The sequence below is a fragment of the Physella acuta genome, unplaced genomic scaffold (genome assembly GCF_028476545.2).
Source record: "Physella acuta isolate Inbredline_101_S28 unplaced genomic scaffold, ASM2847654v3 ptg000489l, whole genome shotgun sequence".
Lineage (NCBI taxonomy): Eukaryota > Metazoa > Mollusca > Gastropoda > Physidae > Physella > Physella acuta.
In genome coordinates, this window is record NW_026732008.1 from 563,050 (window position 1) to 582,960 (window position 19,911).

General features: G+C 36.1%; 3 protein-coding genes across 3 annotated transcripts; all 3 read left to right on the forward strand.

Annotated features, from left to right (window-relative positions):
* Positions 1–1,101: 1,101 nt before the first annotated feature.
* LOC131944376 (uncharacterized) lies at positions 1,102–4,585 on the forward strand. The gene is made up of 5 exons (XM_059304941.1): positions 1,102–1,240; positions 1,573–1,656; positions 2,614–2,707; positions 3,135–3,266; positions 4,427–4,585. The coding sequence occupies exons 1-5, from the start codon at positions 1,127–1,129 to the stop codon at positions 4,516–4,518; spliced, it is 516 nt and encodes a 171-aa protein (XP_059160924.1). The 5' UTR covers positions 1,102–1,126; the 3' UTR covers positions 4,519–4,585.
* Positions 4,586–8,367: 3,782 nt separating this feature from the next.
* LOC131944366 (uncharacterized) lies at positions 8,368–11,763 on the forward strand. The gene is made up of 2 exons (XM_059304929.1): positions 8,368–8,403; positions 9,586–11,763. Exons 1-2 carry the CDS (start codon positions 8,382–8,384, stop codon positions 11,595–11,597), a joined length of 2,034 nt encoding a protein of 677 aa, XP_059160912.1. The 5' UTR covers positions 8,368–8,381; the 3' UTR covers positions 11,598–11,763.
* Positions 11,764–15,928: 4,165 nt separating this feature from the next.
* LOC131944334 (uncharacterized) lies at positions 15,929–19,733 on the forward strand. The gene is made up of 2 exons (XM_059304889.1): positions 15,929–15,953; positions 17,737–19,733. The coding sequence occupies exons 1-2, from the start codon at positions 15,929–15,931 to the stop codon at positions 19,731–19,733; spliced, it is 2,022 nt and encodes a 673-aa protein (XP_059160872.1).
* Positions 19,734–19,911: the final 178 nt, after the last annotated feature.

Genomic DNA, 19,911 nt, shown 5'->3' on the forward strand with positions numbered 1-19,911 from the left:
TGAACCTGCACTATATGGTTAACTTACACTGGACAGATACAATGCTAGCAAAACACATACTACGTATATTATAAGCGAATAGTGGTTTTTTTTCCTACTAAAGCAATACGCTATGCACATGATTCATGGCAATTTTTAACAATATAAAACACAAACTAAATGGATCATACAGAATATAATGTCATAGTACTGATTTTTCTAGACAAATATACAATTCAGATTCATAATGTTAGTTTATTTTTATAAATGTTTAATCTACGTTGATATTCATAAAACGAATCTATCAAGAAAATGTGCAAAACGAAATTCATAATACGAATCTATTTTGATAAAAACAAAATACAGCTGTCATAATACGAATCTATCTAAACTTTATAATGCAAACGTCGATGTAAGAATAAATTAAAATAAATATACAATATAGATGACAAAATATGAATCTATCTAGAAAAATATAAATTTGTCATAATACGAATGTTTCGATGAGTAAGCATGTGATCATCTACAAATGAAAAATGTATCTTTAATCAACAGGACAATTAGGCACAAATTCCGAGACTGAAGGTGTTTAGTTGTATTCATTAAAAAATAGCCAAAAAAAAAAATCTACATCCTAAAGGGAAACATTCATCAACACACTCCAATTCTAAAATCAAGGGAGACTACATCTTTAAAAGATCCTTGGTCACGATTTAAGAGTTATTGTTCTTATCCTAACCACATGCATGTAATTGTAAATGCTATATAATAAAACGTAGCCCACTTTCCCTAAACTATTGCATTAATTGCATGTTTGCATATGAACTTCTCAGCATTATGGTTTTGGTAAGTAGTGAGCTTAGGTGCTATTCGTATTCATAAATCCAATGTATCTAATTAAGTGATTTTAATTAGTAACCGTCATGATCCATCAACATGACCTATATATTTTTGGCTATGCTATCATAGTACTGGAACGGCTAGCTATCTATTTTCTTATCAGTCATTTTTAAAAAACAATGTGCTTTGCTTTTTTTAATGAAGTTTAAGCTTATTATATAAAGTGAATTTAAAAAGAACAGAAAACTATGGGCTAGTTTATGATGTTGTTAAACAGATGTGTTCAGTTTGAGCACTATAGAATACAATGTTGTCCGCGCTGCTTGTTATTGCTGTCTGTATGACAGCCACAGCTGTCAGTGCACTCAATAAACCCTGCTTGAGTGACCAGTTGGAATATGGCGGATACGACAGCTTTGGGGTGAGCTGAGTTATATATTTAATGTGATTGATTGGTATTGATTATATATCAGTTAAACCAATAGTTGTACCAGACAATAACGAATAAAAAAGACATATTTTCTAACTCGGTCCTAAAACCTTATCTCACTTTAGCTTATAGTTGTGTACCATAAACTATCTAATGTATTAAATAATAAATGTAGATGACAAATGGCCGCAAAACTATAATTTTAGACCTAAATGTATACAAATTATGCAACAAAATGATTTTTTTTTAAAAATGGCACTAATTTAATAGATGTAGACAAATTTTATGTAAAATTCTATTACGGTCTATTTTTTTGTTACCAGAGGTACTCGTACAATGCCCTGGACTTTAAGAAAAAAATGTCCGGACTACAAAGGATCGCCGGGTCAAAAATGGTGAAAGATTTTGTAAGTAGCTTTTGATGAGTATTAAACAAATAAAATGAGTATGAAAGAAATACAATGAGTATGAAAGAAATGCACACACAAAACAAATGCAATGAGTTTGGAATATATACCCGCCACGGTGAGCGGCACACCTATGGGAAATAACAGGTAAAATTTCAGCTGATGTAGAAATTAAGAAAAGATGATGGGGTTAGCTAGGGAGGTCACACAATGCGCAGACCGCCAACCAATATAGTTAGACAGGTTTTAAGGTGTAACACACAAGGTAAGTTCAAAAGAGGTCGAATAAGAAGCACCTGGCGACGGGCATATTGAAACTACAAAGATATGCTAAACTTAGAGTCAGGTTGAGAAAATGGCACAGGACAGAGGACTAGGGAGGTCTTTGGTTGGCGGTCCATACCCCAGCAGGACTTAGGATTCTGGAGATCTTTGGTTGGCGGCCTATACCCCAGCAGGGGTGATGTGCCGTTACGATACAATGAAATAAAAATTCATATATCAGAACTAACACAAAACGTTTTAAGAATTGTATTTAAATTAATAAAATGATATCTTCAACTTGTAAATATAGTTCAATTCGTCTATCCTTTGTGGGTGGGTTTTTTCCATAAGAACGTTATATATTTTCTTTTTAGATATACTTTTTATTGTTAAACAAATAGTTAACGTAATGTTTTTTTTAATCCACAACATAAAATCTGAATCATTAATATATTTAAAAAAAATAACCCATTAGAATTTCGAAATGCAACGTTGTATAGAGTTTTAATTACCAGCTATACAAAATCTAATGTGACAATATTGTTAAGATATTTTAAACAGGAATCAAACAATGGGAGATTACTTCAACAAAACATAAAGCAACATGTATAATGATTAAGTCCCTTTATCTCCGCATATATAGATACCTCCCAACTTAGTTTTAGCCAGTAACGACAACTCAACTCTCCACAGTCAGGTGCCCAGGCTAGACGTTACGACATCACCCCAGACAACTGTACTGTGACTAACATCAGTAGCTCGCCAGACACCCCACAGTGTGTACCAGGTAACCAACTAGCTATTCGCCAGCTATTCATCTCTGCGCAGCTAGGACGAAAAAAAAACTATTTAAACAACAAGAAAATAATAAACATCTATAAAAACAGTAATGCAAAAATCCTTGAGAGTTACTCACACGTGTCTAGAATTATTTTTTTGTGGAACTGTTATGGTGTATAGAAAAAAATAAAAATAAATAAAATAAAAAAACATCATGTAGTAAATTAACAACACAAAACATTTACAAGTCAAGTTTATTTCTTTATGGACATTGAAATCTATAATTTTTTCACAATAAACTATAGGAACATTCATATATTTTTATCATATATTTTTCATATTTTTATCATCATAAAGTATGGGAACATTCATAACACTATGTATTATACGTTTTATGTAGAGTCTATATAGAAGTTATTGTTTTTTCATTTCAGACGACGCAATGAAGGTACCAGCCAATGAGGGCTTCGCCTGGAAGTTTCAGAACGTAGATGGCGCCACGTTGTTCTACAATGTCACCTCCGACCCATCTATGGCAACTGTGGTTCTAGAGAAAGATTCGCCTAGTAAAATTATTTTCTTCCTGATTATTCCATCTGTATTACAGCAAAAGTCCGAAAAAAAATGATAACTCCTTCTTTCAGACTTAGCGATCAATAGAAATAATAAAGAAGAGTTATGGTTACTTACATCGTAGTATGAAGGGATGGTGTGATCAGCATCATGGCAAACCACCTTTGCTTTTCTTGACATAATGCATGTATCCGACTGAGCTGGCTGGGCCCAGAAACGTCAGGAGGTGGGGGGGGGGGGGGTGGGTGGGGGTGGGGGGGAAGAGAGAAAGTGTGACGTCATAGTTATAAAGTTTTACAATTTTAAAGGTTACTATGCAATTTGGTGATTTTTTTATTTGAATTTTTTTCTGAATTGTATCAAAGTATTTAAATGTCACCACACAAAAGCAATATTTTAGAAAGAAATGTGGTTTTGAAATGGAAAATCGCTTTTAAAAAAGATAGGCGGGTGTGCCGTTATTTTAGGGTAATGAGCCTTGATATTTTATGACGGTGAGGAATCTTGATATTTTATGACGATGCTAATTCTTGATATATTTTATGACGGTGAAGAATCTTGATATTTTATGACCATGATGAATGTTGATATTTTATAACAATGTGTGGCAATTGGGATTACGAGTAAGGGGTTACAATGGGAAAAAAAATAGTTAAAACTTTAGTCTTCATAAAATGAGTCTAATAAAATTTTTAACGATTGTATTTTGACTATTTGCGTGGTTATCGTACTGATTGAACTAAGAAAACGTAGGAAAGCGAACAGAGTCATTTTTATATTGAATACAGTACAGTCAAGCTCTCCTAGTACTTGATGTTACTTACATATTGTTTTATATTCCTTAAACACACTAGAACAACAAGCCAACGTTATTTACATGTTTATATTCCTTTACCACATGTCGTTTTATGTTCGTTTAATACATGTCGTTTTATATTCGTTTAACACATGTTGTTTTATATTCCTTTAATACATGTTGTTTTATATTTATTTAACACATTAGAACAACAAGCCAACGTTATTTACATGTTTATATTCCTTTAACACATGTCGTTTTAAATCCTTCACATACTAGAACAACAAGCCAACGTTACTTATGTGTTATTTTATATTCTTTTAACACTTATTGTTTTATATTCCTTTAACACACTAGAACAACAAGCCAACGTTATTTACTTTAACTGGAGCACGGTGATTACAGACGCAGATATATTTGTCATACCAGCACGTTGCCATGGTAACTAGAATACGTCATCAAATCTGTAACTTGAAAAACAATTAAAATTGTGTTTAAAAACTTGACATTAAACCAGTGAAATTTTTTGTTTGTTTTTGTTTAATATGTCATTTAGAACATACATAAGTCTTGGTTTGGATTTGAGAAGTTAGGATCACAGTTAATTTGACTACTAGTAGCATCAATAAGATACAGCTTTACCAACCTAAAAAATTTTGTTTTTGTTCGTGTGCATAGCTGTAGATTGCGTTCCTGAGAGTTCAATAAAAAGTTATGCTTTTATTCGTTTCAACATCAGCAGTTTCGTTTTAAGGCGGGCATGATGGGGGTGCGCAGGCCACACCGGTGATACTATTTAGGGGATGACACAAAAATAAAAATCATAAAATAACTGTTAAAGCAATGCTGTATTCAGTTAATATAATAAACTAGCCAGATATATAAGTGACACAAAGTCATACTGTTCTATCCAGTTAATTTAATAAATTAGTAGGGGCTCAAGATCACACCACACTAAACTTACATAATTAATGTAGGAAATATAGGGACATTATCTGTTACCTCAACGGGTGACACCCGTCCTAGTGACGCCCCTGTATTTCACTCCTACAATACGCTATTCACTCACATTGTAAAATTGTATTAAAATCGCAATGCCATTGACTGATAACAATACCCTTAAAGTAAAGAGATATTTTAGAACTAGTCTAGCAAGAGTTTCTTGTCTAAATATTGAAATAAAAAAGCAAATAATCCTTGTAAAATCCTATCCAATGGCGCCAAATCCCTGACAATCTCCGCTACAGCTGTGTGCTGATAACTGTAATCGCCTGAATCGATTGTATGAACCTGTGGATTAAGCCGTTATATATTGTAAACAATGATATCGGCGAAGTATCAAGTTTATCAAATTTTTGTTAATCAATATAGATCCAATACCAAAAAAAATCACTTATAAAATAATACTGTAGCATAATGGTAGGATAACTTTGTAGGCCTATACGAGGAATTTCTTGATTTTGTTAACAAATAGTGACCCATTTTTACATTGGCCTTTTAACCTCCGTGTATACTGTAACGAACACAAGAGGTACAGTGTTTCTTCCAGGCATCAATTGGGGGGGGGGGGAGGACAGGACTCGTGAGAAACGTGTCTACCCCCTCCCCCCACCACCCATCCCGAACAAAACGGAATTTTTATAGAAAATATATACTTTTAAGAGTGTCCGTCCATCCCCCCCACCCCCCAATAAATATAGTCCCCCCCCCCCCCCAGAAAAAAGTGTGGAAGACGTACTTACAAACGTAACAATCTTTTCCAGGGGCATATTGCATATCCGTTTTCTATTCATGAATAGATTTCATAAAACCACCACAATTCTATGTTAAGCGTATGCCACTGTATTGAGTAGGGAATGAGAGAAGAGCCGTAATTACAGGAGGATGACTATAGGGAGGCGTCAATCGGGGATAAAAAAAAATAACCATAAAAACCTCATGTGTTGCATTACTGAATTATAAACAATCGAAGTTAACAAAAGATACTGCTACTTGCCTTAACGCACTGTTGAATTGTTTTCTACACTGATTATGTGGCAACTAAAATAAATAAAAAAATTATTTAATGGACAGGGACTAATAAAAGGCACCACCGACATCTCTCAATTTCGGGAAGAGGGAGGTTTTTTTTTTCCAGACGGGACTAACTTTTTAAACTTAAGGGTGCGATAAGTCTACCCCCCGCCCCGCCCCCCCCCCCCCCCCCGAACGAAATAAAAATTATATAAAAAATGTATACTTTTAACAGTGTCCGCCCCCCCCCCCCCGAAAATTTCAGGTGCCCCCCCCCCCCCCGTAGAAAAAAGTCTGGACACCGCATGCGAGCAATGGTCAGCAATGGGCTAGTAAATGTATTCTTTAAAATAAAACAAAAATCTCTACAGAAACTAATGTTGTAAAGTATTTCAGTCGGTGCTGTAATAAACTAATAAACCCTATCAGACCACTAGCATCACCAACGATTTTCACCACATTCCTAATCTCAACGTATCAAATTAGCAATGCGTTATCAGCTATGTCAACTTAACGAGTGTGTGAGCAGATAATCAATACAGGTTCCAGCAATACACGACTGAGCAGAGCACGCCTGGGTCTACTGGTGGGTAGCTTCAATGTTTGGAGCATGTTCAGCTTTAATGGGTACACAGCTACAGCATGTTCAGTCCGGGTAAATGTTCAGCTTCAATGGGTTCATTCATAGCTAAAGTAATTATGTCAGTGTACACGAGTGACCTCATAATACTTCAACCTGGTAACCTAAAAGTGTTGAGCATATTCAGCTTTGACTGGTACATAGCTAAAGTAATTATGAGTACAATTGTGATAATAAAATATCTCAACTGTATCCTAACAGTTTTGAGCATGTTCAACTTTAATGGGTACACAGCTAAAGTAATTATATTTGTGTACACCAGTGACCATATAATACATAACCTGGTAACTAAAGTATTAACCATGTTAAGCTTTAATGGATACATACCTATAGTAGTTACATCTGAGTACAAGCGTGACCGGGGACGGAGTGGTCTAGCCCGTAAGTCTCGTGTTCGAAATCCGGGTTCAAATCACTAGACAGAGCCTGTGTTCATCCAATTCTGATGGGTACCTAACTCACGTTAGGGAAAGTAAAGGCGGCTGGGCATAGTGCTGACCACACTATCTTTTCATATGCCGAGGTCACAGAAAGAGGAGAACTCTACTTCATTTGCCCCATAGACTGTCAGGTTTGAAAGGGATCTTTACTTTACTTGCAAGCGTGACAACAAAATACCTCAACCTGGTAATCTAACAGTTTTGGGCACGTTCAGCTTGGGTGCATAGCTATATTAATTATATTTGTGTACACGAGTACAACAGTTTTGACCATGTTTAGCTTCATATGGGAACATGGCTAATGTAAAGCAGTCCCAGTACATGCCTGGGCACAAAATACCTCATCCTAGTTAAGCTTTAATTGGTAGATAGCTAAATTAATTATATCTGAGTACAATCGTGACCACAACATGCCTTAACCTGGTAACATAACAATGTTGAGCATGTTCAGCTTTAACTGGTACCTAGCTGAAGCAATTCCGTCCAACAACATAAACTCAACCTGATCACGTGACAAGGATTGGGCGCTGGCTGGTTGATCCCTAACAGTAAAAAAGTAAATTTCAACAGTCAAAATTATTTTTGACGTAGTTAAAGTAACAAAATAGGACGAGTGGGGTGACACCGAACACAAAATGCTAAACTTTCTGTAGGTGTTGCGTGACACACTCAGTTGCCGTTTTACAACGTCTGCTAATGTTAGCCGTGCAAACATTAACACGATTCGTCGATTGTAAAAACTACTAAAAAATAATCTTTGATAACAAACAGAACGTGAAAAAAGGGGAAGCTACTCGATCAACTAGAATTATATTGACTATACGGAATTACAAAAAAACACGATAATACAGACACTGTAGTTTTAACACCACAATAGTAACAATAATTGTGTAACTAGTGTATATATATATATATATATATATATATATATATATATATATATATATATATATATATATATATATATATATATATATATATATATATATATATATCCTAACGATGCAAGTACAACGATACATGTGTAACACAGTACAAGACTTTATCTGTGTTTGTTTAACAATGTTAACAATCAATTGTAACCGCGATTAAATGTAAACCACAAATTAAGCTGTTGATAATCCCAAACTTAGTCGATTTATGAGATAAAATACTTAAATTAAAGTGGGGTTGAAAAAATTAGCTACAATTTATTTCTCAACGGACCCTGCTACGGAGGATGTCGCAACAAACATTGAGAAGTAAGACATTTTGTCTATATATAGCTACATTCTAATACGTCGTTAAGCTAGTGATGATTTCAATGTATTGTAACGTTAACTAATAAATTAAGACTCTGTATTGTGCCATTAACTAATAAATTAAGACACTGTATTGTGCCGTTAATTAATAAATTAAGACAATGTATTGTGCCGTTTATCAATGAATTAAGACTGTATTGTGCCGTTAATTAATAAATTAAGAGAATGTAGTGTGCCGTTATGGTAGTAATAATTACAATGTACTGCACTGTTAGTTAATAAATAATTAAAATGCTCTGTTGTTAATAATTACAATGTATTACGCTCTTAAGGTATAAATAATAAAAATGCATTAAGCTGATTAGATTTTCATAATTAAAATCTATTTTATCGTTATTTTAGATATCAGATATAATAATACTTAATAGCTGAAATGTACATTTTTTAAAGTTTATAAATTGTTGTATAGTTACTGAAATGCTGACATTTTAATTTAGTATATGGATACAGTATTCATATGATAATTGTTAATTAACATCGTCATTTGCAAGTATTGTGTGATCAACATTAAGATCAGCTTGTATTCTCCTAAAAGCCTAAAAGCTTAACTTACCTATGATATTCCCTCAAAACTTTACTTACCTGTGACATCTCCTTCACTTTCAGAGGTCCGTTATTTCTGGTCCCAGCCTCTGCCCTACTTGACTTACCTGTGATATCCCCAAACCTTTACTTACCTGTAACATCCCCCAAAACATAACTTACCTGTAACATCCCCCAAAACTTAACTTACATGTAACATCACCCAAAACTTAACTTACCTGTAACATCCCCCAAACCTTTACTTACCTGTGATATCCCCACAAAACTTAACTTACCTGTAACATCCCCCAAAACTTAACTTACCTGTAACATCCCCCAAAACTTAACTTACCTGTGACATCACCCAAAACTTTACTTACCTGTAACATCACCCAAAACATAACTTACCTGTAACATCCCCCAAAACTTAACTTACCTGTAACATCCCCCAAAACTTAACTTACCTGTAACATCACCCAAAACTTAACTTACCTGTAACATCCCCCAAAACTTTACTTACCTGTAACATCCCCTAAAACTTTACTTACCTGTAACATCCCCCAAAACTTTACTTACCTGTGACATCCCCTTCACTTTCAGAGGTCCGCCATTTCTGGTCCCAGCCTCTGCCAAAAATCTTCACTGCTCTGGTCACCGCCTGCTGCTGCCTGGTTGTCATGGAGCGGTACCTCACGGTACCGGACAAAACCCTGAAACATCGAGACGATGACGGTCAACAACCGAACAAGACTAACTCTCACTGGCTACACTCTCTCTTTAGAAAAGGAAAAAGTGGGAATCCCTTGACAATCAACGAGGAAAGTGAACGTTTAGGCTGTGTGTTCCCGGATGTGGACCCCTACTCCCCAGGGATTATGAAGCTGGCAGGATTAGACAAAAAACCCTTGCGATGTGACAGATACATGCCTGATATCACCTACGTGAACCAGAACACTTTAACAGTTAACAGATCGAGAATTAAAAACGAAATCATGTTTAAATTCTGCAAGTATAGAGATATATTTAAAAACGGGACAGACGATAAGAAAGCGTTGTTCGGAGCATGGAGCGAACCGTTCGATACTAGCGTAAAACTACCAGACACCACGGAGTTTATTGTTGTAGAGTGTGAAAACAAAGCCAAAGAAACGATATCAAGAACCTACCACGCGTTAGTTCCCATACATAAGGAACTCACCAAACTTAAACTTAAAAAACGTAGAATCTCAGGAGTTAAGGAAACGTTGAATGTAATCATGATAGGCATGGACGGATTGTCTAGACATCAATACATGCGGTCTATGAATTTAACCTACAATTTCTTAATGAAGGGACTTAACTCCTTCGATATGTCAATGCACACGCAAGTTGGTATCAACACATTTCCTAATTTCCTCCCTTTACTAACTGGCTACAATCTCAGTGAGGTGGAAAAATGGTGGACGTGGTCAGAAAATACGGATGAGTTTGACCTTATTTGGAAAGATTACCATAAACAAGGGTACAGAACACTTTACACTGAAGATCAGCCTATAATTGGTGGATTCCACTTCGAGAAACCCGGATTCATGTTCAAGCCTACTATGTATTACAGCCGGCCTATAAGCTTAGCCATGGAGGCCGACAGAGAGCTCTGGAGGTCGGGTCCGCATTGTGCGGGAAACGAGCCGGAAATACAATTCCATTTAAACTACATTGAACGGTTTTTCGACACTTTTCCGGATACGCCTCTATACGCGATGTCGTTTTTGACGAAACTTACGCATAACGATATGACCAATTCCAAAATGGCGGATGAAATGATGTACACATTTTATAAATCGTTGCAAGAAAAAGGTCATCTTAACAACACACTGTTATTGACCTTTTCAGACCACGGTCCAAGGCTAGGACTTATTAGACCTACTGTAAATGGTATGGTAGAGAGCCGCGCCCCCTACTCCATTTTCACATTCCCAAGATGGTTTTTAGATAAATACCCGGAAGTGACGAAAAATCTAAAAATAAACACGCGTAGGTTGACGACACATTTTGACACTCACGCGACACTTCATGACCTTCTGTACTTTAAGGTAAAGGACAAATGCCCACCGAGTAACAATAAACACGGCGTCAGTCTATTTCAGGAAATTCCCAAAAGTCGAACGTGTGAAGATATTCCAATACCACTAGAGTTCTGCCTTTGTAACCAAGTACAGATGGAACCAACAAACCCACGCGCCAACATATCCAAAGGTTTTTCAAAAATTATACTCCACGCGATCAACACAAAAAGAAACGAAACCGTTTGCACGCGACTTCAACTCAAAGAAATTCTACAAGTCGTACAGATTAAGCTTCCCAGTCTAGGGTCGGATGATAAAATGGTGTACAAAGTAAAAATACAAACCAACCCAGGAGATGCGATTTATGAAGGCACGATTCAAACTACTTTGACACAAGATGAAAACATTATGACGTATGTGGAAGAGTTCCTGTCAGGGGGAGGCAATAAAAAATTTATAGTAGGGGAAACAATCGATAGATTGAACTTATACAAAGGACAGGCTGACTGTGAGAAAAACGACGCGAGGAAACCTTATTGTTATTGTAAAGACTTAATTACATCATGAATATAATTGATGGTATGTTATCGCACATAGATATTATTGAATTGGTTACATAATTAACCTACTTGAACAAGAGGTAGTTTAGATGTTATTTGTATCTGATTATTAACGCAATTATTCAACTAAATTTGGGTTAACAGAAATTGAATATCATTATACTTTTATCAAAGAAAGTAATTTCTAGTTTTCAGAACTATAACTGTGATCAGAGGCGTAGCGAGGGGGGGGGGGGCGCCAAAATGGGTTGGAAAAACAAATTGAAAGTTTGAGAGTGGGGGGGGGGGGGTGCAAATGAAAAGTTTGAAGGGGGTGCAAATCAAAATTTCGAGGGGGGGGGGTGCAAATCCAAAATTTGTCCCCGGGCGCCGGGAAGGGTCGCTACGCCTCTGACTGTGATATACTGTTTTGATCTATTCCCATATTAAAATCTACCTTGTAGTATTTATTGACGTACTTTGATAATTTAAATGGTTTTTATTAGATTAAAAATAGCAAATTTTGTATATTTATGTTTCGCGTTTACGGGCGCTGTGGCATTAAAAACTAAAGATCATTATTGTCCTAATTATATGCATCTCCCCCCCTTTCTGTGTATATACACAATGCAGTAATGGGTACCAGATTGTTTTGTAAACAGTCGACAAATAAATAAACAAAAAAAAAACAACCTATTTCATCTTGTCTTATAAATAATCAGACTTATTACGACAACGTTTACAGCTTCAAGTGCATGCCGGTTAAATCAACATCTAACGAGGTAACACGTAATTAAGTTTAATTAATATGTAATCACTAATTACATACTTCGAGAAATATAAAAGCGTCATATTACAGGTGATGGTGGTATAGTATTTGCCCGTCCATGGGGCAGGTGAAGTTGAGTTCATCTGCTTCAGTGACATTGGTGTATGAAGGGATAATGTGGTCAGCATTATACCAAGCCGTTTTTACATTCACACATGTGAGTCAGGTACCCATTAAATCTGGGCGAACTCAGGGACATTTTACTTACTCGAACTATGGATTAGAAATCGAGACATTGGGTTTAAAAGTCGTAGACCACGCAATTCCAGTGTCTAACTTCGCTGTAGATTTAAGCATATTTTACATCCATTACTTGATGGACGCAAATAAAATGTATGGAATGCGATGTTTGTGAGTTACAGATTGTACAGTTGTGTAAGAATACAGATCGCCACATTTAGTCTGCTTATTTAAAAAAAAGTTCTGGTTATGCCACTTGTTAAACCTATGTTGCAGACTTTCTTACATGCGTCTCTTCGAGTTACACCCCCCCCCCCCCCCATCCCTTATATGCAAGTCCGCCCCCTACCTAGAACAAAATAGAAAAAAAAAGTATAATTTATATACGAAATATATACTTTAATCTATGTCCGCTCACCGGCAATTAAACTCCTCAACCACCCCTCCCGATGGGTTCAAGTACACCCTCCTCCTGTCAAAATGTCTGAAAGAAACACCCCCATTCTCCGTCGACCAACCTTTCCTCTGACTTTAATTCTTGGTTAACTACCACGCCGATATCATAATTATACGAAGAGACTCAGTGAGCTCTAATCACACATCATACACACTGTTGTGTATAGCGCACACCACCCTGTCCTTACAATGCGACACCGCAATATAATTACACGGCCTCATTCGTATTCATCGTTTGTACAACACGCACCTGATGATTACAACCTACGTAACAACACAATATACTTGTTTTATCCGTTAATACTTTGTACACACTTACGTGGAGCAAAACAAAGACACACTACACATCACAGCTGTCATAACTTCAAACACAAGATAAGAATAGACGTCTGATATCAGATATAATATTAGTGACGCGTTTTGTGAAGATTAATAATGTGATGAAACAGCTGATACAGTGAAACAAATATAACAGCATTTATAATAACAAGCTTTTAAATGCACTGAAGACAGAGTTTCTTCCAGGCATCTCTTTGGCCCCCCCCCCTCACCACGCTGGAAAAATGTTGACCCCCTCCCTGAAAATATCAAGCGCCTTCCCCCCCCCCCCCCCTCCTAGAAACAAAAGTCTGGAAGAAACACTGACAGAAGATAAGAAATATAAAACAAACTTGCTTTCTTTAATAACAGCTTCGGTCGCTCATGGGATCTTCAGTGGCGTAGCTAGTGTAGGGTGTGTGGGGCGGCGACACGAAGGTGGTGCCAAAAAAAAATTATTAAAAAGCTCAATTCTTGAATTATACACAGCCATTGTTACAAAAATAAACGACTACAACGCTTAACATGGTGACCTTACTGATTTCTTTATAAATTTTTTGAGATAGAAATAGAAAATGTTACAGTTTGTAAATGGTAACAAGCGCCTCAAACCTGTCCGATTTGGGGGAGGGGAGAGGGGGGGGGGGAGAACGCTTTTTTATTGACATGAATAACTATATATAGAAATGGGAGGGATGGGGCGTAAATTGATAGAAAGCCCCAGGAGTCGGAATAGGTAGCTACGCCTCTGGAGATCTCAAACATATTTTAGTTTTGTTAAAGAAAGCAATTTAGTCTTTTTTTTTTTTTATTTTCAGTGTAATTAAAGGCTTTTCATTAGAACGTATTTGTTTATATTTATTATATTTTCCAGTTTTTTTAGTCATTCTTTCTAATTACAGAAAACACTAATTAGGCTAAGACTGAAAATGTTTGCAATAAAGCCCGACTTAAAAATGGTGATCTGTAAAAGATAGTTGTTTGCCCCTTCTTCGTAGCCAACACTCATCTAGGAATCAGCCAACCATGACAACAGTTCATCCTCGACTGTCATCTTTATCTCGCTCTCGTTAGTAATAGGGCTGGTAAGTAGGTCACAAACCAGTTCGACGGCTTAATAAAACCTGCATGAGCCATAGAATTGGTTGGTGACCTACTTACCAGCCCTATTAGTCTTGTTGTCTCCTCTTTTGTTATCGAATATAGTAATATTTTAATTTAATCTCAGTGACTATTCTACTGTTTGATTAAAATAAGAATTAGATATTATTGCATTGTCATCGAAGACAAAGGCAGGTGGAATGTTTGCACTGAATTGGTGAAGTACAAGTGTTTCAACATTGAGTGTGCTACATCCGCAAACAAACGGACGTTGTAAACAAAGTACAAGCTGGTAAAAATGGTCGCATTTAAAATTAAACTTCATCCATTAACCGCCAAGTAGAGAGATAAAGGTGTTCAAACAAATCTTAGGGCAATTAGATGTCATCGCATGCAGAAACACTATTTTTATCTCACCCATCCAGTTGTTAGTTATCTCCCTGTTTGTGTGTCAAGTGTCACAAGGGATTAAACCGAGTTGAGATTCTAATTCAAAGTTGTCCTAATTATTTTTTGTTTTAGCAAACACACGCGTTGTTAGTTATTTCATATTCATGTACATTCAGTGATTTTATTTAACGTTCTAATGCTCTTATTCTCTAATCTTATAGGTAAGATAATTTCGCACAGATAATGTATTGTTCCGTATTTAATTAAGATGTTTTTTTTAAATTTCATACGTTAAATGTTTTTCTAAAGGATTGGTCACCTATTTTTGTTTTATTCATGATTACCCTTTATGTAACATACTGCAATAGTTAATTTTTTTTTCATGTAGTAATTTAAAAATATAAAAAATACTATTAAAAACTCGTTAAACTTAAAAAAAAGAAGTCTGAAATCTCAAGAATACAATTCCATGTCATCCTTGAAGTACCACAGTCATACTATAACTCCAACACTTCAGGGGTTGTCCTTTGAAAAACTACGCTATCCTTAACGTAACACAAGCTAGAGGTATTCATTATCTTCTTGTTATTTTAACGCGACAGCGGGATCAATTTAACTCTGTCACGTTGAAAAAGTGTTGTTTTTTCATTCATTCAGAACTGTTATCAATCAAACATATCAAAGAAACGTGTCTGGTTTTTTTTCAACTATACCAAACGTATGTATCAAAGTTTGATGTGTTTCTATATTATAGGACTTTACGGAAATAATAACATGTTGGTACAATTTTCAGTTGAATAGCGTCAATAGCAGGTTAAACAATGGCTAATGCAATTTATCAAGTTTCTATTTAGACGGCCGGGTAGCTCAATGCACTGATAACATTTGATTCAGGTCCAATGTTTAGATTCAAGGCAGGAAACTTTAGCGATAGTCGAACTCATATCACTTGAGAAAAAAACAAGTTAATGATATTCAGAAGCATTGAGATATTTCAATGCTATGATCACATTCAGTTAGGGAAAATTCGCTTATATTTGTGTGGATTATGTTTTGAGTGGAATATTTTCTTCAGCGTTAAGAAGATGACAGCTAAGATTGAAAAAAAAGGTATGATTTTTTTAATTAAAAGTTTGCTGCCGTTTTTGTAATTCTGTATACTGCATTTTTTAATATCATAAAATAGAGATTGTCTATAGGAATAGCTTTTCCATGGTTCTTACACAATTGTATATACAATCTTGTGCACACGATATTTTGTCATTGTAATATACAGGCTGCTACTTGTATTTGAGTTTTAAAATGTAAGAGTTAGGGGAAAAAAACCAAGGTAAGGATAGTTGCCGTATTCCTCCACTTCTAGGCCTTTATCACAGATAATGCAAATTATGGAAACGGTGTGGTTTAGTCATAGACAGCAACGGCTTATACGAAAGTCAAACGTTCGCAACCGGGCTCGAAACCGTGGATCGTCCTTCGACCGAACAGTCCCTATATAGATATAGCTTGTAATAAAATCTGATTGAGTTTGTTAAAGATTTCTAAGGTGGTTTATGTCTTATGTTTTGAAAATCTTTTGGGCTGGGTGTATTTTACGATTTCTATTAAAGTATAATTGTTGATGTTGATTTGACAATAGGGCTGGTAAGTAGGTCACCAACCAGCTCTACGGCTCAATGAAAACGGCATGAGCCATAGAACTGGTTGGTGACCTACTTACCAGCCCTATTCGCAGTCGCTTTTTTATTTTGTTTGTATATTAAAATTTAAAGTATTTTGACATTTAAACATTCTAGTAGCAATAATAATACTAAATTATATTAATACAGTGGCATTCTAAAAAAAAAGGGATAGCAGTCCGACTTTGATTGAAGTTTTCTAATTATTCAATGGTGATAAAGTTTGGAGGAAGAGTGTATTTTTAGCGCAATTTCCTTACAGGAATTGCGATTATTAACTCGTTATTTCTGGATGGATGGATGGATGTGTGTCCGTAATGGATGGATGTGTGTCCGTATCTCCTCCTCAACGAAGCAATATCGAGGACTAGTTTCAAAATCAAATATGTTAAGCAAAATCCGATGATGATTGTGGGCCAAAAACATTCCCGGAATTCCTTCCTGGATTTCACGGAAAAGCCAAAAAATACCTCGAAAAAATGCAGTTTTTTGCCCATATCTCGGCAACCAGACCACTTAGCGACTTGAAACATTTACCAATCGATTTCTGCCATAATTTAAAACAATATTACCGAAGAAGGTTTTCAAAAATATCCTTTCGTTCGGTCACAAAAAAATATTTACTACTTTTTTTTAACACTGAGCATCGTGTAGGCCTACTCGTTAAAATAAAACTATTTCCGTTGATATAGGTTAATATACTTGTCTTTTTTTTTAGCGCAAAAAAATATCCTTTCGTTCGGTCACAAAAAAAATTCTTATGTATAACATAAGGAAATTGCGCTTAAATTGTCACTAGACTTTTTATTAACTTGTTTTTTTTTTAAAACCGTGCCAATTGGTGTAGACATGACTTAAGCAAACGAAATTAGCGGAACTAAAAATGAGGAGATTTTGTTATTTAATATGTCGAAACAAATAAAACAAAAGAAAATTATTTTTACAAAAATGTAAAATGAAATATATACTTTGAAATATCAATAGGATCCAACCAGGGGGGGGGGAGGGGGAGGAACACTTGAAGCTAAATTTCCTGTTGGGGAGAGGGGTGAACACTGCTAAAACTATTTATTTTCTTACTAATTCTTACGTTCGTTACGGTAGACGTGATAAAAAGGGGGGGGGAGATATTTTGGACCCATCCCCAAGAGATACAAATACAAAAACCCACTGTAAGTGAGCATCGTTCATTCCAATTGTCTTTTCTTTTTCAGATTGCACCTGCTCACTTTCTAGCAACCTTAAGAGGATATTTATAACCATTCTTGTTGCTGCCATTTCTTTGTCATCCGCCATTTTCATTCTGTCCTCTTCGGAGAATTTGAATTACTTCACAGCAAATTTTATAAAGGATCTTAGTTTTAAACTCCATAGCAATGATTCAACTGATAATGTGGATACTGTCTCATATCACTCCACAAATATATCAACAAAAGGATGTGTATTTCCGGATGTTGATATGTACCACCCTGACGTCATCAAGTTAGCTGGGCTTAGCAAAACGACACTCCGGTGTGCAGGATTTATGCCGGATCTGACGTATATTCAACAAAATAAGCTGATAGTCAACAAGTCTAGAATTAAATCAGATTTTAAATCATGTAAATACCGTGAGATTTTCAAACATCCGGATAACGACAATCAGGCGAAATTCGGCGAATGGGGGAAGGCTTTCAACACAAGCGTCCAACTCTCGGACAACTCCGAGTTTCTGCTCGTAGTCTGTGAAGACAAAGCGTCTAAAACGATATCAAAAACGTACTACGCTCTTACCCCATCACGCGACAACATGTCGAAACTCAAGCTTAAAAAACGGCTCAAAATGGTTAAACCTAAAGAAACGCTTAACGTCATGATGATTGGGATGGACGGTACGTCTAGACACCAATACATTCGGTCGATGAATCTCACGTATAATTATTTAATGAAAGACCTGAATTCATTTGATATGACTATGTACACACAACTCGGGTTAAACACGTTCCCGAATTATCTCCCTTTACTAACTGGCTACAGTGAAGACGAGATAGTTGAGTGGTGGGACAGGAGTTCTCACACTGATGAATTTGATCTGATATGGGGCGACTACAAGAAAGCAGGGTACAAGACATTATTCAGTGAAGATGTTCCGTCTATCGGCGGCTTCCATTATCAAAGAAAAGGATTTTCAGTCCCACCCACTACTTACTACAGCCACCCCATCTGTTTGGCAATGGAAAAAGACAAACAGTTCTGGAGTTCGGGTCATCACTGCGCCGGAAATCAACCGGAAATCAACTTTCATTTAAATTACGTTGAACGTTTTTTCGACAGTTTTCCCGACAGTCCGAAATTCGCTATGGTGTTCCTGACTAAGTTAACACACGACGACATGTCCAATTCTAAAATGGCGGATGAACATATGTTGGCATTTTACAAAACTTTGAGGGGGAAAGTTTATTTTAACAACACCTTGATAATCACATTCTCGGACCATGGACCTAGGCTGGGTCCGATTCGAGCTTCTATAAATGGAATTGTGGAAAGCCGGGCACCTTATTCGATCTTAACTATCCCCAAGTGGTTTCTTGACAAATACCCAGACGTTGCTGAAAATATGAGGAGAAATACTCATCGTTTAACGACACATTATGACGTTCACGCTACGTTACAAGACTTGTTGTATTTTAAAGCAAGTGGTATCGTCCCACTCACACCAAGAAAACACGGCACCAGTCTGTTTAATGTTATACCAGAATCTCGCACGTGTGAAGACATCCCAATCCCATTGGAATATTGTCTGTGTAATCAGGCTCAAATGCAGGTGGTCTCTTTACATCCAAATACAACTAACGGATTGGGTGAACTCCTTTTGAAAAAAATTAACTCCAAACGCAATAAAGATAAATGCGTCGAACTTAAGCTCCAGACCGTTTTACAGATTGTTAGAATTAAATTTCCTACTCTCAAAACGAAGGATATCAACCTATATAAAATAAAACTTCAAACTTTCCCAGGCAACGCGGTCTACGAAGGGACAATACGAACTTTAAAAGTTGACGAGTATTCACTAGATAAACACATTGCTGAGTTTAATTCTAAGGGAAGTAACCCAAATATATTTCTCGGGGAAGACTTCGATCGCCTCACTTTGTACAGAGGGCAGGCGGACTGTGAAGAAGATGCATCGAAGAAGCCTTATTGTTATTGCCAGAGCTTGGTCAAGTCTTAACTGGTTGTTTTAAAAAAATAAATTGATTGATAATTAAATGTTTAAAAAGTTAATTATAAATTCACTAAATATTTTTAGAGCTTTGCATAACATGCATTTACTTTTGAGCATTATTTTTATTACTAGCCTGCCCTGTATAGCCTGATGAGGGGATATTCAAGGGGGGGGGGGGGTAACT